This window comes from Bombus huntii, chromosome 16 (genome assembly GCF_024542735.1).
Source record: "Bombus huntii isolate Logan2020A chromosome 16, iyBomHunt1.1, whole genome shotgun sequence".
NCBI lineage: Eukaryota > Metazoa > Arthropoda > Insecta > Hymenoptera > Apidae > Bombus > Bombus huntii.
The window spans coordinates 2,380,846-2,393,321 of NC_066253.1; the positions used below are offsets into that span (position 1 = coordinate 2,380,846).

Below are 12,476 nucleotides of genomic sequence, written 5' to 3' on the forward strand. Positions count from 1 at the left end.
AAGCTACCACATAAATCATTCAATGCAAAAATAGTAATAAAATCAGAAATTTATTCATTCTTTTTCACGTTATGCCAAACCGGAGAATTAGTGCATTTTCTGTTGTATGCAATAATAAGCAAGTACAGTGTAAAATGTTAATCTACCCAATCTATTAATATTAATAATAATATTTGAAATGCGAGAATTGCTTATTGACGATGTCATTTCAAAATTATATGTTCACAAAACTTTTTCATAATGTTATAAATACTTCAATTTTTTTAAACTTTATAAAATTGTGAGATCAAGGTGGAAAAGATAAGATAGTGATGGAAAAAATAATGATGGAAAAAATAGTGATGAAAAAATATTAAATAGGTCCTAGGACACAGTATTAAAAAAGAAAAATAGAATTCGATAATGAAAATTGATTAGATAAATTGCAAATGAAACGCTGCCTTGACGCAACGTTAGTCCTTGATGGGTTGAAGAGGGTGGAGAAAAGCGAACGTGAAGCCAAGAGAATTGGTTCAGTTTGTCGACGGTCTCATTCCACAGATTTATCAAATTTTTTGTCACGTGCGTGGCAAAAGGCGCGAGAGGGGCTCAGCTGGGCTGCATAACATTAATGCACCTGCGATTGGTCGCCAGTCGGAGGCTCGACCGGACCGTTTAAAAATAAATTACCACTCTGTGCAGTGTCGTTGCGGGTTAAATTGAAACCGGCCAGTGCACTCAGGAAATTTACGCCGGCCGTGTTCGGGTTCTCTGGTTACACTCATCTCGTTTACGAAGTCGTTTCTCGAGCATCGTCGTGCTCGTATTCGCTTCTGCTCTCCTTTATTCGAGAAGTGACGCACGATTCAAAGCACGTGTGACTGATTCTTGCGCATTTTACGTCGCGTTTCGCGTTACAAGATCAATTCCGACTATCATCTACACATATACGCGCAACCACGACGAGCGAACCTAACCTCAAAATCGTATCTGTATCTTCATAAAACTACACTTCCTACTGGATTATCTGTCCGATTTTACTGAAAATAAAGTATGATAAAGAATATTTTTCATCGCACTAGTAGTGTTTTTTTTCATGCGTATAAATTGTTCGCGTGGAGTGCAACTTGAAGAATCTTTAGTATGGTGCTAGAAGAGTGATAATGTACATTTTATAGTGGATTTATTTTGTGTGGAAAAAGAGTCTCGTTTTCACTTGTTACTGTGTCGATTATTCGTCCGACAATGTAAATTGAAATGAAGAGACCGATCTGAGAGAAATGATATAATTAGTGTGGTACGCATACGTAAGTGATGTGTAACGTCGACTTGTTTTCTCGTCGTGTCCAATCATCGTTTTATTCGTGCCGCTTATTGCGTCATGGATTTGGTTGGACGAAAACGTATTTGCTCGTCGCAACCTTGCACGCTGTGCATCATTGAACCTTTCGTTCCTCTAAAAATGTGAATTGAATAATACGTCAATTGCGTAATGTCGTTGATAACGTGAAGAAAAATACGTTGGACGTTTTCTTTTTCTTTTCTGAAATCATTCCCTGTAAATGTTTATATACACGTATATTTGATTAGATATATTCAAATTATTGCGATTATTATTATATCTCTATATTATTATGAATATCCTTTCTTGTGCTTCAATAAGTCCATGATACATTGTATTTAAATTATTGCGAATTTCCTTTTAACAAGTATTATGAATGTCCTTTCTTGTGCTCCAATAAATCTATGATCTCTACTGTATTTAATTTATTGTGAATTTCTTTTTAGCAAATATTATTATGAATGTCTTTTCTTGCGCATGCATATTATACACTACTGTACCTATCATATCTTTTTTTCAAATGTTCTCAGGTCATATGCTAATAATATGTATATCTACATGATGTGAGACATGTTAGTGAGGCAGCCTTAAAGTGAAATGTTTCGTAGTTTACCAGATAGGGTGGCAGGGCTGTATTATGCCCATGGCCTGTTTTGTTCGTCTCATCCCATTGCAATCATTTCATTGGCAATCTCGATTGTATTGCTATGCTGGTTAGTAATACTGCTTCATTTGTATCCTACAACAAATAACAGGAATTAAAAAATAATTGACATTTTTTTTTCTATAGCTCTCCTTTGGTTAATGTACCAATGCCTGGCAATGTGCCAAGGACAATAATTAACCATACTATTGTACCTGAAAATAATACAGAGAACTCTGTGTTTTATGTGCAACAAGTGGTATTAAGGGTTGGAGTTATACCATGGACAGAGGAGTTAACACTGATGGATGCTTTCAGAGGTCCACTGTATGAAGTTTTTAATCTTTTAGAAATCATACAGAATTATCAGCATCCAAAAACGTAAGTTGTTTACTTTTAATTGACTCTTTGAGTTGTGTTGTGTCTTTATTGTTATTATTTCTTCTAGACTAAAGACACTAGGTCAAGTCTGCTTACATATTGAGGCAGTTAAAAAAAGAAATGGCAAAAAGTCAGAAGTTTTGCCAGAATACAATTGTTTGGTTCTTTCACCTGCAAATCTATGGCAACGAAGTATTGAACTGTATGCACAAGATACAAATCTTATAAATACTATATATTCGTACCAGGTATGACAACAGTAGATTGAATAAAGTCCAGAAATAATAAAATATCAAAAAAGATTTGCTGTAATTATAAAATTATGTTTTACAGAATCTACAAAAAGGTAAAATTAGTTTAGCCGAAGTAATGTTTGGAATGAATTTAAAAGAAACTGGAATTAAAAGATATCCAATTCGACTTAGACAAAGGATTTTACAATATGCAGTAACTATTTACTTAAAGGACTATGACCCTGAGTAAGTAATTAATTGACAAGTATAATTAGTTGACAATTACTTTTCATATTACTTGGTTGTTTGTATTTTCAGGTTTATAAAAGGATTACAACATAGATTGAAAAGTTACTATCATCTTCATCAGATACAAAATGATAATGCTACTTACATTCCAATGGATGAAACATTACATATTCTTTATCCTGGTGAATTTAACTATAGTGACTTTTTCCCCCTAATGATGACATTTTTTGCTTTGTTTTTCTATGTTTATTTCTCTGTGCGTAAAATAGAGTTAGTGAAATCAAAGATTGGAATAGCTTTTAGTGCAACAGTAACAGTGATAGGTTCTTTGTCTATGACTGTGGGTATTTGCTTTTTTTTTGGCTTAACATTGAGTTTAAGTGGAAAAGAAGTGTTCCCATATTTGGTGATTATCGTTGGGCTAGAAAATGTGTTGGTATTAACCAAAAGTGTAGTGAGTACTCCAGCACATTTGGATGTGAAAATACGCGTTGCTCAAGCCCTCTCCAAAGAAGGTTGGTCCATTACCAAAAATTTGCTTACAGAAGTGACAATCCTGACAATTGGATTGTTTACTTTTGTGCCAGCCATACAAGAATTTTGTATATTTGCCATTGTGGGATTAGTCAATGATTTCTTCCTGCAAATGATGTTCTTTTCAACAATCCTCGCTATCGATATTCGACGGACTGAGTTGTCTAATGAAACGTCGAAGTTTCACTTGCCCAACATACCAACTACGCGTAAGCAATTTACGACGACCATAACGAATAGAAAACCAAATATTTTCCGATCAAAATCTCATCCGAGATTAAATGGTTTATCTAGTGGCCCGACGAATGTCATAGCTCCAAATACACAAAACACTCATACATTTGGCAAAATTCCAAAACGTTTACGTCTAGTACATTTCTGGGCAAGAACTCGAATATTTCAACGTGCCTTTATGGTATGGATGGTTGTCTGGATCAGCATGATCATTTACAATTCTGGCATTGTTGAACATGTTATACATCTAAGTGAAACATTAAAATCAGAATCAGATATTGATGGATACACAGTAGATAGGTCTCAGTCTTCAAGCAATTACGTCGAATTAAATACCATGAAATCAGTGTCAATTGCTTCTGAAACCATTGCTCCAGATCATTTGAACAAACAGGTAATTTAGAGACCATCTGTTTATTTTATTTTAAACGCTAAACGTATGGAATTTCCAGAACATAAATTTTAATTTACCGCGTTTTTTTGTACGTTAGGGTGATTTAACAAATAATATTACCGATGAATTGAATAAATTAAGACCAGTGGAATTCCCACCTTGGAGTCGTTTATCGCTTTATCACTGGTCTTCGATCCTTTCAATGTACAACATCTCTGCCGCCGGTGGACGTATAATTGTATTACCTACTATGAAACTGTCTCATGCTGTCAGTCCGCAATTAGTGAAACAAATTAGTAATCCAAATGATGTGCAGCATTTTCAATGGCAGAGTTTTGCGACTGTCGCCTTCGACCCGTTAGATTTCTCAGGTAAGTATATATAACATAAAAGAATTATCAATACAATTAGCGACATAGTCATTCAGTTAAAAATTTATTACAGATATGGAATTTCCAACAAGGTCAGAAAGTCGAGGATTTAACGCGGATGCTCCTTTCATTCCCTCCAGTCCGATGGAAATATTTTTAGCGACAGTGCTATGTCTCATTAGTATTATTGTCGTCGCCTATACCATGGTTGTCCTCTATAGATGTATTTGCTCGAGAAATTACGCCGAATGGCGAGCAAGTTGGTATCAGACAGAAAAGGCACACGATTCAGCAACACAATTGGTTTTGGAGGCATTACCCCTAGTTCTTGAAGGTCACGCACAGGAAGTAGAATGCATCGCTACAGACGGCAACACCATAGCCAGTACCTGTTTAGCTGGACACATCAAAGTGTGGGATGCAACATCGGGTGAACAGTTAATTCACATAGATAGAAAACAGTTCTATAGTAGCCCTAATAAAAACTTGAACCATACAACACCGGACGTGGATGAGTTAATGTCGGATTACGAAAGTGGTTCGCCACCTTCGAGAGGGGAGATGGAGAACACTAATCCGTTTGGATCGTACTACTGGCCAGCGTCGACTGTCAACTGCAGAAAATCCTCTCCTGGATTATATAATATGCACAGAGGACAAAATGATAATAGAAAAAGGCATTCAATGGGAAACACACTGGATTATGATTATCAAATCAATGAATTCAACTTGGAGAAGAAGAAAATTGGTCGTAAAAGTTTGGACAACGCTTACGATCTTCCAGACTTAAAATCGGCGATAAATATCAAGTTTACATCGATGAAACAGTTCCGAGCACAGCAATATCGCGAGCAAGGGTTCGATTTTGGTGACCAATATAAACATCTTTTTGAGGAACATAATAGGTCTATAGACGAGCTGCAGAATTCAGGGAGTTTAGAACAATTGTGCATTCCTAGTGTACAGTTAAACTCGCCCGGTGTAGTGGACAATGTGACTTTTGTGAATATAGATAAAACTATGCAAATCTCGCATGCAGTGTCTCCTATTTGGTGTATGGACTATCAGGAGAACCTTATAGTCGTGGGTTGTGCAAACGGCAGTTTAGAATTTTGGGAAGGTACTACAGGTAAATTTAAGGTGAATATTACAAAAAATCAATATCAATAGCAATATTAATATTTTAGAAAATAACAAAGTAAAAATTAATGAAATACTTTAGTGTTTGTTCGATGACGGATCAGGGCTCGGAATATCCGTCGTAAAATTCATCGGCAGTAGAGTGGTGGCCGCTAAATTAAACGGTTCCATTGACTTTTTACAATTAGAAAGTTACAGTGAAGGTCAACAAATTGACTGGGGCTTCACCTCCTATAGAAGAAGTAAGTTCATTTGTTACTATTTAAATATGCTGCTCTTTGCACTGTTACTTTTTTTTAGCTCACGTCAGAACAGGAAGTGCTGGCTCACCTATGGATATAAATAACATCATGCAATCCGAAGAAGACCTTCGTTGCATGAAAATTAGCTCTCATAAAGCACACCAGCAGGCAATAACGGTGCTTGACAGCGAGGGTGGTCGAGTTTTAACTGGTAGTCAGGACCACACTCTTAAAGTATATAGGTATGTATCTTTGTTTCATGATTTCTCTGAAACGTCCGCTAATTACGCTTACTTAATTTCAAATTCAATTTCAGGCTGGAGGACCAGTTGCCATTGTATACCCTCCATGGTCATTGTGGCCCCATATCCTGTCTATTCATTGATAGGGTGAGCCCTATGACGTCCGGCAGTGGGTCTCAAGATGGCCTTTTGTGTGTCTGGGATCTCTTAACTGGTATTTATATTATATCCTAGATAACAAATCATAACTTTTTATAACAAAATCATGTTTTTATTTTTTGTTCATAGGAACGTGTATGTACAGTATACAAGCTCACGATGGTGCTATAGCCGCTATTACGTGTTCCGTGTCGTACGTGATAAGCATTGGCACTGATGAGAGGTTATGCGTATGGGAACGATTTCAGGGACACTTACTACATGCTCTTCCAGCACACAGATCAGCGTACAGTTTACAGTTAGTCATGTTAACACATCATTTACTCATAACCAGCAGTCAGGTATGTGTATATATTCTATTCTAATGAGATGAAATTTTTATTAGTTTAGCAGTTTTCGTAGCAACCCTTTTGCCACGTAAATATCGTGTGGGTAAGGTTCATGAAAATATGAGATATGTTTGCAATTTGTACGATTTCAGGGATCACTAGTAGTTTGGGACGTGAGGACGGGAGAGCCTGTGCGCGAAGTGAGACTGGGTCACACAGATAGTTGTATTTTCGTAAAACAAATGTTAGCGTTAAGAGATAGCGTAGTGTGCGATTTTGGTCGACAATTGCGAATAGTCAGGTTCCCATTGGTCTCTGATAAACTAGATTAAGATCTGTATATGCACCATTGTACATAGCTCTGTTTCGTTTCTTATTTAATTTTAATATTTGAACAGCGTTATACCATTTATGGAGATATAGATTTTTACACGACGTACATTTTACATTTGAAAATTAGACACACACTTTTAATATGAATTTTTTACACCAGACTACACCCGTCATGATCGTCGCCTTAATACATTTGTACCCTATCGTGACAGGTAAAGAGAAACGTGTAGAGTATATAAGTATACTTAACCCTTTCTATGAACCGCTACGAAAAATCTTCAACGATTCTCGAGATGGTTCATGTACATTTGAATATATCGCTAAAGGCAATGATACACGATAGAGATCATATTTTTAGATAACTAAACAGAGAATCGAATAACTTTTGATATCTCCGTTCGTTGCCTAAATAACAAATAAAAAATATGGCTGTGCTATATTTCGAGGCATCTAATTTCTTTCACAGCGCGATTTATGAGCATTTTCATAAGCGTCGTTTGTTATTTTCCTTCCTATTTAAACAACTTGGGAGTAGATCCATATGCGGAACTGATATTTTTGATTGTTAAATCGGAGTTGTTAAATACAGATATGTGCTGGAATTTCACTTCTGTATTATGCAAGCATCTAGACTGCGGATATTTATACTCTTATGAGAAATTTGAGGGCAATAATGCTTGGCGAAGATGTATAAAATATCCAAATTTACTATGTAGATTTTTCTATTATATAGGTTCTATTAATTATTAATTATATTCATAAAAGTATGAATTTGCATAAATATCTGCAGTCTAGAAATAACGATTAGTTAGTTCATAAGCAGTACACTTATCGGTTTATTATAGAGGATCTTTCAACTCCATGAGTTTTAAGAATCAATGTATTGCATAACAAATGTCTAGCGTACGACGAAATTTCATTCTGTCTCTATGCAATTTTGTTACACGGTCTAAGAGTGCCTTTATTCAGTCTTTATTTAATCTAATTAAATATAAACGTATCTTCGTAAGGGGCTGTGGAAATGAATAAAACAGATTACAATCTTCTGACGCTTGGCCCCTAGACATGACGTCAATGGAGGCTTGCAAATTTACAATTATCTAGAATCGTACATTGAATGTTGATTCATTTAGAGCATTGACAGAAAAATATGTAATTTAATTTCTCCTGCCAAGAGTCTTTCGGAATTGTTGAATTTTATTTTCAAGAACCGAGCTCTTAGGCTGGAAGAATTGAATATTTAACATCCTATGTATTAAATCATGTAGTCTCATTTAGTTTTAGCGATCTATTTTTATAATAAGAATCATTTACTTTCGAACGAACGAAAATGGGTCCTATTTTGCATACATATATAATATACATATGTATCACCATAGAAGATTTAATATGTAAATTGTCTTCTCCGCTTCGCGATTCGCTAAGGTTCAAAGGGAAGAATATGTATATTTTGGGACACATAACGATGCAGAGTGTCGCCAATGTTTTATTCTTCTGAGAGGAAGTTGTACAAAAGCGTTCGAATCAAGTCCAAGTGTAAAGTTTGAAATATAGAAAATTATTGTTGAAGAGAGCGTTTAATGTTACAAAAAGGGTTCCCGGCCATTAGCTGCATATACGTTTGAAGGAAAATTTCAGAAGTTTATTTTAGATTTAAAAATATGATGTTTTTATTGCTCGCAAATTATGTGATATACAGACTGCAGATTGTATGCAAACTTTTATTGTTACGGCCAAGAATTAAAGAAATGGAACTCAAACAGAGATTCATTCCACTTACTACATATTGTAACAAATAATATACTTTAGATGTTTTATATGTAATATCTTTCTTAATCTATTTATAGTTAATTCTAATTACTTTAAATTTTAATAGAAGCATAGAACTTTGAAGTCTAGCGATACGTAGTTGTTACTTGGACTTCCGCCTGTATAATGAAACTCTGAATAATTTATCAGAAAGATGCGATCATATTTTTAAAACATATACAACAACTTCCACACTTTTATTCGAACATTTCCAGTTAATTGTCAGGGGACTCTTTGGTTAGGTTTCGAAGTTTGGCATGTGTGTTATGAAATGAATGTTAAAGATAGCGATCTATATGTCTTTAGACTGAATTGTGTGGCGGTACGTGTCAACAAATTTCGTTTTATTTTTCTGATACAAGTTCGAGGCAATTAGCGTTGGGTCATGCGTCTATTAAAAATAGAGATATATATTTTTCCTAACCAAAGTTATAAATCATATCAGAGATCATGACACGTTCATATTCATAGAAGTCGTTACGCGAAAGGAATAAAAAAAAAAGCAAGGATAAAATAATTGAAAAAAAGAATGAAGAAGATGCTTTTAATGACACAGTTGGCTGGCTAACGTTTCATTTAGGATTTCGCGTGATTTTTATATTTATTTAATTAATTTAACATGTGCAAATATGTCGTACACCAGATATACAGTTCTTAATAAATTCTCACATTTACTACACCTCGAGTTACCTCTAGTATCCTAAATGAACTCGTCGCATGATTGATCAATAAACTATGAATGATTATACAGATTCAGTTTTTCCTCATCCTATCCGAATATTATAACAAATACGTTACATTGAATATTTCATTAGAAACTGCAAGTTTCTCATAAACGCTTCAAAATTCACAGTCTGTTGATCAATTTCCTCTATCCTTTCTTTTTCTCCTCACTAAAACAGATAAATTATTAATGCAGTTTATGGAGATTTTTTCTTTTTTTTTTCTTTTTTTTTTCTTTTTTTTTTTTTTTTTTTTTTTTTTAGAAGGGAAATTTTTACTATCTTTTATGAGGAGGATACGTCTAGAAAATTGAAATGTACGTGCAATTGGGAGTCATTATAATACCAAAAACTCCACATATGATGGAGCTTTCCTCCAGATAAGAATTATACTATTGTAGTGTGTAATTAAGTTTCTTGGCAGATCAATAGGTGATAGTACAAGTGTAGTATAATTCCATGATCAGACTACGTGCGTAATATCGTTCAATGACATATTATGCACAACACCATATTTTGTAATTAATATTCTTGATAATAAGACATAGAAATATTGGTTTGGCAACTAAGTGATTGCGGATTTTATCATTAGATGGTAATGACAAAATCCGCAATCACTTAGTTGCCAACCGAAATCTCAAGTAGCAAACTGGTTTTATCGGTATTAAGGGCAATGAATATTCAATAGGAAATAAATGACAGATTCTCGTATCATTAACAGGCTCTTAAATTCGCGCGTCATACAAAGTTATGAGCTTTTATTCGGATAATTATTAAAATAAGGCTTTTATTTTATTTCTTTCCTTATTTGAAATGACCAAATATTTGGCAAATAAATTACCTGAAAGTAATTTATTTGTCAAACAAGACAACCTTATCTTCCAATAAGTTATTTCAAGTGAATTGAAATTTTTTCATTCGTTATACCATTCAACATTATTCGACGTAATAAGATGAGAAATTTGAGACATTTTTGAAATTTGAATAGTCGTCTTTCAAATATTTCAAGATTATAAGAGTATAATTTTCTGGAGGAAAAAACAATTGGAATTATCGTTCTTACAACAAAGACTTACACAAGTTGGCCATGCACGAACAGTTGGAAGCTAATTGCCTGTTACAATTGATAAACATAGCGTAGACGAGAGTAATTGATCATATTGGACTGGCAAGAGCACATAAGTAGCTCATTTGTAATAGACGGCATGCCCAATTAGCGCAGTCGATTTTATCTAAATCATGCTTGAAAGATATATTCCTCTTTCTGTGATACATAGTGTACTTAAATTCTCTGTAACAAAGGTAGCAAGTTGGATGATTAATTAATGACACAGGAATATAAATTATAGTGAATTTTGCTAATATATTTTTCTTTTATTCTAAAGATCAATAAATTTCATAGACTACTGTGAAACTTATTACATAAAGAAAATTTCAAAGAATTCAATATCAGTATAAAATTGCAATGGATCTAGATCTAGATCTAAATCTCTGAATCTTCATATAAGTAAATTCAAAACGGTTGGATAACTTTTGTATGTTAATAAGTTTGGGAATACGATATTAGATTAGTGTAATTTATTTTGAAATATTGCTATCTGTAATTTAATCCAGGCATTTATAAGATTAACTGGCTGAAAATAAAGATAAAAAGTTTTCCATAGTGTCAGTGGCAATAAACAACAGGTGTTAAGGATAATTAGCATATTGAGAGCTGTCTCAGTTAGCATGAAGAATTCTCAATGGCCAATATATTAAGTTTGAACTTAGCAGAACGATTCTTGTTTTAATACACTAATTAATTAATAAGCATTTGCTGTGTACTTACATTGTCATTACTTATACATGTAGATTGCTCAAGTAATCCAATGATGGTCAGATTGTGTTAATTGATTATCAAGACAATGAAGTACTCAAAGATAAATAGTTGTTGCAAAGCATGTATCATGCCTTTTGTATCAACATTCAACTTCCAAAGTAAGACTCAAGTTTCTAAAGTAACTCAATAAATTCTAAGATACTAAAGAGGACACTTTTCCTGATAGAAGAAAATCTAGTTCAATGAAGATACCTATCTGTATGACATCATAGTACTTGAATTTTTCCAATATTCTTCAATGATCTTTAAGATAGCAGTAAGAACCCTTTTACCAAACAAATTTCCTGTGAACCAGTTCAAGCTTGCATTCTAAATATTCAATGCAACAAAGTCTCAAGCCACTTGAGTGAATTTCAGGATATCAACAAAGAGGATACAAGATGTGATTTCCAATAGATTGAACTACATACAACACCAGACAAACATACAGTTTGATATTGTGGCCCACTGATTTCCACAAGCTGTATCAGTGATCTTTAGAATACCAAGAATTTCTAGTAGAAAGAACAATTTCTAACACTTTGCATGGCTCAGTTTGAGTCATCTTAACACATAAATATTCAGTGTGATATGAATTCACTCCCCAAGCCACATACTAATATACTTTATTCCTAACACTAACAATGCTACTCCCAATACTTCACAGCATCCAATTTGAGTGAAGTATGACATCAAATATCGCTACTCAGTGCAATATTGAAGAGAATGCGTCTAATCGAACAAAACCCAAAACCTACTCTTGCTACTCTAATATTTCAAGTCAAGACGTCTACTCCAGCTGACCAACTATCGCTACCAGCTTATCAGCAGAGCCACCAGGAGCCTCCGAGTCATCCACTTTGTCCCAAACTCTAAATTCAACGTTGCTGCCTTCCACTGCTACTCGTCTCTCCCCGCGTTGGTCTGATCAATTTGCAAAGAGGATTAGAAAACACCGGCCTCCTCATTAGCGCGAAGACTATGCGGCAAGCTGGAGGTGCGACAGACTGATATTCGCCTGACTGAGGCTGACCCGTCACATGTGCTCGTTGATGAAAGCGAACGTGTTTGGTGGAGGAGGAATCGGAAGGTGCATTCGAGCTGTTCGCTTTCATTAACAGTTTAGTGTGTCAGACAAGAGTCGGGCGAAGGACTAGCTGACTGTGCTCTCGGCTTGCAAGCGGAAGTGGTCATGCAAACGCTCGTTGTTGCCCCGTGAGACTCGGGCCTGGCCGAAGAGATCAGACGACTGGCTGCAGCTCGGGAAATCGCGTTTCCACGT

The 12,476-nt window shown here is 34.9% G+C and overlaps 1 protein-coding gene and 1 long non-coding RNA gene across 5 annotated transcripts; one reads left to right on the plus strand and one right to left on the minus strand.

Annotated features, from left to right (window-relative positions):
- The first annotated feature begins 307 nt into the window (after positions 1-307).
- Positions 308-9,293, plus strand: LOC126874441 (sterol regulatory element-binding protein cleavage-activating protein). 4 transcript variants are annotated; one of them, XM_050636502.1, is made up of 13 exons: positions 308-1,537; positions 1,852-2,034; positions 2,112-2,345; positions 2,413-2,593; positions 2,679-2,824; positions 2,897-3,989; positions 4,087-4,360; positions 4,434-5,500; positions 5,583-5,742; positions 5,801-5,984; positions 6,059-6,198; positions 6,273-6,484; positions 6,625-9,293. In XM_050636502.1, exons 2-13 carry the CDS (start codon positions 1,919-1,921, stop codon positions 6,802-6,804), a joined length of 3,987 nt encoding a protein of 1,328 aa, XP_050492459.1. In that variant the 5' UTR covers positions 308-1,537; positions 1,852-1,918; the 3' UTR covers positions 6,805-9,293. The 4 variants fall into 4 exon arrangements, with proteins under 4 accessions (XP_050492459.1, XP_050492460.1, XP_050492461.1 ...); XM_050636503.1 differs by having other exon boundaries at positions 308-1,276; XM_050636504.1 differs by having other exon boundaries at positions 308-1,030.
- On the minus strand, positions 8,944-12,476 carry LOC126874452 (uncharacterized). Its single transcript, XR_007692799.1, has 2 exons — positions 11,165-12,476; positions 8,944-10,627 (listed from the first exon to the last, which is right to left on the minus strand). It is a non-coding gene; the product is annotated as an uncharacterized LOC126874452 (long non-coding RNA).

Excerpts from the sequence above, each read along its gene's own strand:
- LOC126874441 (XM_050636502.1), top strand. The coding sequence starts at position 1,919 with ATGTTTCGTAGTTTACCAGATAGGGTGGCAGGGCTGTATTATGCCCAT. Across the intron at positions 3,990-4,086 it reads CAGATCATTTGAACAAACAG|GGTGATTTAACAAATAATAT; the intron begins GTAATTTAGAGA and ends TTTGTACGTTAG. Across the intron at positions 6,485-6,624 it reads TACTCATAACCAGCAGTCAG|GGATCACTAGTAGTTTGGGA; the intron begins GTATGTGTATAT and ends GTACGATTTCAG.